The sequence below is a fragment of the Hippoglossus stenolepis genome, chromosome 16, assembly GCF_022539355.2.
Source record: "Hippoglossus stenolepis isolate QCI-W04-F060 chromosome 16, HSTE1.2, whole genome shotgun sequence".
Lineage (NCBI taxonomy): Eukaryota > Metazoa > Chordata > Actinopteri > Pleuronectiformes > Pleuronectidae > Hippoglossus > Hippoglossus stenolepis.
In genome coordinates, this window is record NC_061498.1 from 8,063,914 (window position 1) to 8,072,333 (window position 8,420).

The 8,420-nt window shown below is 41.3% G+C and overlaps 1 protein-coding gene across 1 annotated transcript; it reads left to right on the forward strand.

Moving 5' to 3' along the window:
• Window positions 1-780: 780 nt before the first annotated feature.
• slc5a11 (solute carrier family 5 member 11) lies at window positions 781-8,060 on the forward strand. Its single transcript, XM_035180773.2, has 15 exons — window positions 781-903; window positions 1,768-1,839; window positions 2,028-2,132; window positions 2,245-2,304; window positions 2,399-2,503; window positions 2,720-2,825; window positions 2,914-2,994; window positions 3,071-3,276; window positions 3,960-4,095; window positions 4,670-4,777; window positions 4,859-5,009; window positions 5,543-5,711; window positions 6,354-6,569; window positions 7,408-7,582; window positions 7,685-8,060. The coding sequence occupies exons 1-15, from the start codon at window positions 781-783 to the stop codon at window positions 7,903-7,905; spliced, it is 2,034 nt and encodes a 677-aa protein (XP_035036664.2). The 3' UTR covers window positions 7,906-8,060.
• Window positions 8,061-8,420: the final 360 nt, after the last annotated feature.

Sequence of the window (8,420 nt, forward strand, 5' to 3'; positions counted from 1 at the left end):
TCCCTCATGTTCATACTGTTCATTTAAAGATCCCCTTCGTAGCAGGCTTACATGTGATGGGGGACAAAATCTGTTTGCTTGTATTAAATCGATATCTTATACAAACAGGCATAATAGAAATCACTCAATATGTTAATCTGTCAGAAAGCCTTTCTTGATTTTATCTGGACTGTCTATCTATTTAATTTCTATCATTTGATTTGATTTGTTGTCTTGCTTATTGTGTAACTGTGTTTTGAAAACTGCCACATAAAGATATAAGAGTTTATTATATTATACTATTAAAAATCCACAGTCCTAGCTAAGCATAAACAAAATTCCAAATTTATGAGAAATTATGTTAACAACTTAAAATATTAAAAAGTTTAGTGTGAGCAGAATTTTATTTTACATTCCATTATTAGATGGTATTTTTACAAGTGAATTGACATGTAAGCAAGCAGCATGTTAATGTCAAGGTGGAGATGATTTGTTCATGTGTGTCTGTCCACATATATTCTGCTGGGTAATAATAAGATGATCATATGTTGTGTCAGTTCCGTAAAACTTACTATCTTAGAAAGTAGTTAGGGTTAGAAAGTAGCATATAAAACAAGTACATGTACCTCAAACAACTACATGTACAGAGTCCAAGGTGTGATGTGTTTAATGGGGCAGTAATTACCTGCAACAGTTTATTGTGTTTCAAATCAAAGATAATAAACTGTACACATCATAATCTGTTGATTTCTTGGTCTCCAGATGACTGTTGACTTTGAGGGGGGGCACCGAGCGACCAGCATGACCAGCATGACCCCATCACCATCTCCATCGCCCTCTCCTGGGGCCGGAACTGCTCTGACTACTGTGGATATAGTGGTGCTGGTGATGTACTTCATGCTAGTGCTGGCAGTGGGATTCTGGGTAAGAGCAGTGGTAAAGATGTGGTTCACTGCTTCAACACTGATACCAAACAGCAGCTGCTTCCTGTCAGACAAACAAAAAACAGCAATGAATGTTTTGCTTTTATTTAAATCTGGTTTCAGAATTTGTCCTTGTGCCTCTTTGCTTTAAAGCAAATGTCCCTGATGTCCCTCGTTAAGAACAGAACTGTCCTGTATCTTTTCATCTTTAGCACAAGTTAGGTTTCACTTTTCCATCTCATCTGCTTCTCTTCATGTTCATGTCTGAGATCCTGCACTCTCTCCCCATGTGCCATGAATAAGCTGTGAATGTGCTGAGCTTCTCCACAAATACTGTCATGCTCCTTAATAACATAGGCTTTGAAATCATCAATGAGGAAATGTCTCTTTTTATTTACTTCTATTTGATTGTTAACATGTAGTGAATTGTTTAGAAGGAACAATAAGGAATTAGAAAATTAAGATTGAAGATTCACATTGCTTAACACAAAGCTGAAAAATATGAATTAAAAAAAAGTATGTTTATTCAGTAAAATGTGACCAACTGTACAAATCAAACAGAGAAATAGCATTGCAGGCCACAATGAGCCTTAGTAAAGTCCCCGGCTGGACTTCAGTGAGTATTGGGCTTTGTGACCGAGCCAGCACATGTGGGAAGCAGCGACCCATAGACCACTGCATTCATTCCACTGGTTTTCCTCCAATAACCTCTTCTGCTGTCTCTATTATTTTATAGAGGCCAAACTGAGAACACCCTTTCATTTAGTTCAGGATCCCGTTGCATCCCAGGCTGTGTGAATGATATTCCTCCTGCACATGTACAGTATCTCTAAGAGGTGTTTTTTCTTTTTCATTTTTCTGCCAGTCCATGTGGAGGACAAAGCGCAGCACGGTGGATGGATACTTCCTGGCTGGGAAGAGCATGACCTGGTGGCCGGTGAGTCAAGCACCAGAGAAACGTCCACAGAGCACAACAGAAACGCAAAAGAATTGAAGTGAAGCATGTTTTTATCACTGGATCCTCCATCTCTAATATTTCTCACTTACGTAGACAGAGGCCAAATGTTGTGTAGTAGTTATTGCAGCACAGGATTGATCCTCACTCTGACTCCTGTGTGTTTTCAGGTGGGGGCCTCCCTGTTTGCCAGCAACATTGGCAGTGGACATTTCATTGGCCTGGCCGGGTCCGGGGCCGCAGCAGGGATTGGAGCAATTGCTTATGAATGGAATGTAAGAGGCTGCACATTATCTCCTGAAATACAGCATGCTGATGTGAAACCAAGTATATCATATCAATTTTGTTTAAGTGTGTTAAAATGTTGATATATCTGTTGATCACCAGGGTATGCTGATGGTGCTGCTGCTGGGATGGCTCTTCCTGCCCATTTATATCGCCTCTGGGGTGAGGTGTCTACGCAGACAGTTGAATATCCCACATTTAACACGCGCCCATGCGTGATTTTGTCCGATTATATTATCTTTTTTTTCTTTTCTAGGTCACAACAATGCCAGAATACCTGAAGAGGCGCTTTGGTGGTCGAAGAACGCAGTTATTTATAGCTGTCCTGTCCTTGTTTATTTACATTTTCACAAAGATATCGGTACGAGACAAATGCACAATAATGCTCCTTCGCTTTCTGTGCTGTTGTGTGCATGTTTTTCAAGCTTCTCTGTGGTGTGTAAAGAACAAATCCTGTGTGTTGTGTGTGTGTGTGTGTGTGTGTGTGTGTGTGTGTGTGTGTGTGTGTGTGTGTGTGTGTGTGTGTGTGTGTGTGTGTGTGTGTGTGTGTGTGTGTGTGTGTGTGTTTTTTTTCCAGGTGGACATGTATGCTGGTGCATTGTTTATACGGCTTGCTTTAAAGTGGGATATCTACGTGGCTATAGTGCTGCTGCTGTCAATCACTGCTGTCTACACTGTAGCAGGTGATGATTCTACTACCTTTGCGAATTTTTAAACACATAAGAGTATTTGTTATATCGCTGGCTGCATGTGTTGTGTGTTGTGTCCCAGGTGGTCTGGCTGCAGTCATCTACACAGACGCTGCTCAAACTGCTATCATGCTGGCAGGAGCTCTCACCCTCATGGGCTTCAGTAAGTCGCGCTCCACACCAGACCCTCCCACCTGCAGCACTTTACCTCCCTTTATAAATGTTGTCCCCTTTTTGAGGTTTTGCCGAGGTCGGGGGCTGGAATGCTCTGATGGAGGGATACGCCCACGCCATCCCTTCCATCCGCGTGCCGAACTCGACCTGCGGTATCCCCCGAGAGGACGCGTTCCACATCTTCAGAGACCCGGTGTACTCTGACCTGCCTTGGCCTGGGGTCATCATCGGCATGTCCGTCCCCTCCATGTGGTACTGGTGTTCGGATCAGGTAATAATCAGCCAAGAAAATTGGAAAATACTATAGATGTGGTAAGGATTGTCCGAATATTATAGAAAAGAGTAAAATCAGATGTCACAAATCAGGATATTTCAAAAAACCTTTTCTTAAAGTTAGAAATGAATCATGGATTTCAAACTAGATGATATGCTGGGAAGACCTTAGTTGCCAAAATGGACACAAAAGTTAAATTTGTTTACTTTATATTGTATTTTATAAAATTGTTTTTGATCAAATTTAATTCGTACTATATCGTGATCTTACATCTAGAAGCTGAAAAAATGTCATTTAATGTATGTTTTTTTAACAGATTTCTCAGAAGTTAAGTCGTGAAAATGTATTTTTCTCAACAGCTCCACATTTTAAACATCAGACAGTTTAAATATTCCTTTTACACAATATCAGTGTTACACTTTGCAAACCAGCTAAACCTGACACAACAGAGCTTATCAGTATCTAATCTGTGCACATAAGACCAGTGACTGTTAGTTAATCAGTAATTGAGATATTTATCCCTATATAATCTCTTTATAGACTATATAGTTTGGATCACACTGATAACAATAAGCTGTGTCCACTCTGATCTAAACTCTATTTCCCCCTGTTAAGTTACTTGCTAACCAGCAGTGTCTGGGCTTTGACTGAGGATGGGCTGTGGTTGTGATTCTCTGCAGGTGATTGTGCAGCGCTCCCTCGCTGCCAAGAACCTGACACATGCAAAAGGAGGCTCGCTACTTGCTGCTTATCTCAAGATTGTGCCTTTCTTTGCCATTATGCTGCCTGGCATGATCAGCAGGATCCTTTACACAGGTATGATATGCATGTATATATCAATGAATGTGTGTTTATACTTATACAACTTACACAGGTATGATATGCATGTGTTTATCAATGAATGTGTGTTTATACTTATACAACTTACACAGGTATGATATGCATGTGTTTATCAATGAATGTGTGTTTATACTTATACAACTTACACAGGTATGATATGCATGTGTTTATCAATGAATGTGTGTTTATACTTGTACGACTTAATTAACCCCATAAAAGGACTGGATATAGAAGTTGGTCTTTAGTTGACAACTCATGGTTGCATAATGCTGATAGTTTAAAGTCCCCCTCAGGTGAAATCAAGTGTTAACATGTTAACATTCGTCTGTCTGGTGCCTTTTATATGATAAAAGACATATTTGGGGCGAATTAATCACCATGATGAAGTTTTTCCACCTTGACCCTGCAGTAAACAAATTCCTGTCTAGAAAAAAAACTGATTCAGACAGCCAGTGGGACTTTAAGCGATCATAGTGATGCTGGTAAAACAGGGTCAAACATTGTGGATATTTGAGTTCCAGTTGTTGTGTGTGTTAACGTTATTGTGTAGATGATGTGGCGTGTGCAGAGCCTGAGCTGTGCAAACAGATCTGCGACAATCCAGTGGGTTGTTCAGATACCGCCTACGCCAGACTGGTCATGGAACTGCTGCCGACAGGTGAGACATCTGCCCCCCCCCCCTCCCCGTCCAGCCTTTTGCTCTTTTATTTACTCTGATCTGTGGGTTTTTTGTGCCCAGGATTGAGGGGTCTGATGATGGCGGTGATGATCGCCGCCCTCATGTCCTCTCTGACCTCCATCTTCAACAGCGCCAGCACCATTTTCACCATGGACCTGTGGAAGAGTTTCAGATCCCGTGCCACTGAGTGGGAGCTCATGATTGTGGGCAGGTATGTTAGCTGAGCACATCTGAAAAAAGTGGACATAACAGGAAATATACTGTAGTTCTTGTTGCACCACTATATCCTGTATTGAAGCACTGGTTTGTGTGTGCAACAAAATAATGAAAAAAATCCGGCATGTTAGGTGCAGAGCGAAGAGTAAAAGGAATCCTGACTCTGCAGTGACCCACCCTGTGTCAGTTTCTTTTTCCACTGGGCCTTAAATTGAAGTTTAAAGGCTTATATACTTAGGAATATTTCCTTTCCACTTTTACCATCTACATTTAAAAAGTAACCATGTGTGGCGTAACTGTGCACTTTTGATCATTTTATTTTTCTGTCATGCTCACCCTAACCCCCTCCTCATATTTCTAAGTAATGACTCTAACAGATTTTTCCTCTTGTCTTCACACACACTCACACACCCTCATTACTCCGTGTAACTGCTGTCCTGTGGTCATATTACATCATGCCTTTACAGAACTTAACTTCTCCATTTTTCATTCAAAACACGGATCTTGTGTTCAATGTGCATGCTGCAGGGTGTTTGTTCTCCTGCTGGCGGTGGCGTCCGTGCTGTGGATTCCTGTTGTCCAGGCCAGTCAGGGGGGGCAGCTCTTTATCTACATCCAGGCCATCAGCACCTACCTCCAGCCCCCAGTCTCCATCATCTTCCTCTTGGGCTGCTTCTGGAAGAGGGCTAATGAGAAGGTGAGGATGTGTATCATTGCCCCGGGTCATTTTCGATCAATTCTAATATTTATACTTTGGGTAAAAAAAGAGAAAAGTAAATCACTCCAAACAAAGGACCGTATATTGCACTGCAGTCCCAAACTAGTGGTTGGGACCCCTCGGGGGGTGGGAATCAAATACGATTTCAAAGTAATTAGAAATAGCCTATTTTAGCCATCATTGTTACAAAAGGTGAAAGATAGTTGTTAAATTTACAAGTGGTGAATTCTTGCAAACTATCTCAAATCCTTTGTTTCCTTGAACCAACTCTGGGGGTTCGCAAGTCTATGGCAACTTTATTTTGGGAGTCAGAGGCTGAAACCCTGGAATATTGTATTCGTATTTTTAAATGTGATTTAAAATAATAGCTTCATGTGTTTGTGGTTGTAGATATACTTTTCTTTTAGATTTTTTGGGGGTGTGAACATAAATGTGCTTTACCAATACAGTAAATGACTCATTACCACACTTCCTCTCCTTGTTGTACTGTAGCATGACAGTAACATGACTGCACAGAGTCCAGCTCACAATGTGAACCTCGTCGTATATTCCATTACAGATAGAACAATGGTCACCTTCTATTTTCTTTGACTCTCCTCTCCCGCCCTCTCCCTCTCTCAGGGGGCATTTTGGGGCCTGTCTATCGGCCTGTTGGTGGGCTGCATCCGCATGTTGCTGGACTTCATTTACCCGGCGCCCCTGTGCTACGAGGTGGACGACAGGCCCGTGGTGTTGAAATACGTCCACTACCTCTACTTCTCCGTCTTGCTGTCCTTCATCACGCTGGTTGTGGTGGTTGTGGTCAGCCTGGCCACGGAGGAGCCCAAACCGGAGCAGGTGAAGTCACAGAGTCGGATCTGTTGTGTTTTATCTCAGCTTAATTTGCACTAATAATAACGTTGTGATAAATGCACTGTTAAAATCAGTTGCAGTCTTCTTCTCTGATACTGGAGCTTACAAACAACACAGGGATCTGCAGCAATGCAGCACCAGTAGGTGTCATGAACACCTCAGGAAACGTTTAAGACAAAGTGATATTTGTTTACAGTTCACAGATTTGAAACTCTGGCCTGATTTAATCATTATTTGGATTCTTGATTAAAACTACTTCTGCTTATTTATTGCTAAAATTAACATCTAACTTAATATATGCACAGTTTTGTGGGACAGACAAACATAAACAGATGCCCTCTGAAATGCCTTGGAGTTAACTATCTGTTGTGATGGAAATCTGGAAATACAAGAGGCTGGAAACACCAAGGTTATCTACGTGTATTTTAATAGGGGCTTTCTGCAGAAAGGATCAACACAGAGAGTCACAAGGATCTCAGAGTGAAGATGGAGAGCAGTCAAATACAAGGATCTTATATAGGAGAACTGAGGTGAGAGAGGAATCTAAACACAAACAACTGATTTACATGTGTTTCCTAAGGAGATAAGCAGCCATACATTCCGTTCTTTGGAGGGTAAATAAGTGGCTAAAGGGTCTGGCAGTTTTCAGGTCAACACAGTTCAGACCATAAAACAGCTCAGGTCATAAAGCATTTGGACAGTTTGTATATATGTAGATACAGGTCATAAAAGTCTTTAGACAGGGCTGCAAAAACTTACTTTCCAACTACAAAATAGTTTTTCAACCACACTTATTTATTTTTTCTACTACACTGTCTTACAGATCAGTCGTCTTACCTGGTACACAAGGTTGGACCCCATGGAGCCCAAAGTGCATGAGTTCCCAGTGGAGCGGAGCAGTAAGACCATAGAGACCACGGGTCAGACAGATGAGATGGGAGTTTTAGGAAAAGAGCAGCAGGACACCAGCGATACTAAAACATGTCATCACAGGAAAGGTGGGTCTGTCCTGTTTGTCATGACTCTTTTCCATTCCACTATGTGTCACTTATTCTGCTGAACACACCCAGTGAACAATGCAAAATGTTTCCTCTGTCCAGACTCCTCATCCTCTGTGTCCAGCATCCAAAGCCAGTCCAGGGTGATTTCTGCCGTCTACTGGCTGTGTGGGATGGAAAGACAGAAGGAGGGGGAGAGTCCTCCTGCACCTGAACAGAGCATCGGCTCTCTGGAAGAAAAGCCACGTCTGCGCCTCATTATCAACGCCAACCTCATCATTTGCCTCTCTGTCACTGCTTTTATCATTGGCTACTGGGCCTGATGGGAAGGTATTGACACTCTTCATGGACACGTGGTGTGTGGCTTGTGTAAAATGTTGTGTACAGATTTTAGTGTTTTGTTTTCACTGAGAAGGAGAAGAGACTTTACTTTCTTATCCTTTAATTTGTTCATTGAAACAATAAAATGTGAAACATGGACCCTATTTCTTTTAAAGAATCCGGATCAAGAGGTGGATCCTGGAATATTTACTCTTTTCTTTAAAATTGCGAGATATGGTGTTTTGTTTACATTTTCACAAATTCATGGATCTTGATAAAAACAAATCTGGCACATTTAGGGAAGTGATATCTATGAGTGTGTTAAATTAAGTGCAGCTTGATTGAATTTAAAGGGACTTCAGTGGTATGTGGTATTCTAGTCTGTAAATCAAACGATACAAAAACTGAGACTCATTTGTCGTACATTTTTAACGACATTAATTTGTGACATTGTTTTTTTGAATTCTTGGCGACATACATGAAGAAATAATGTGAAGATCTTTTATGACTTTATAGC

What these genes read in the sequence shown, in the direction of transcription:
- slc5a11 (XM_035180773.2), top strand. Translation starts at nt 781, where the DNA reads ATGACCAGCATGACCCCATCACCATCTCCATCGCCCTCTCCTGGGGCC. An exon ending in TGCTGTCTACACTGTAGCAG is followed by an intron (nt 2,826 to 2,913) that starts GTGATGATTCTA and finishes GTTGTGTCCCAG; the next exon opens with GTGGTCTGGCTGCAGTCATC. An exon ending in AGGAGCCCAAACCGGAGCAG is followed by an intron (nt 6,570 to 7,407) that starts GTGAAGTCACAG and finishes ACTGTCTTACAG; the next exon opens with ATCAGTCGTCTTACCTGGTA.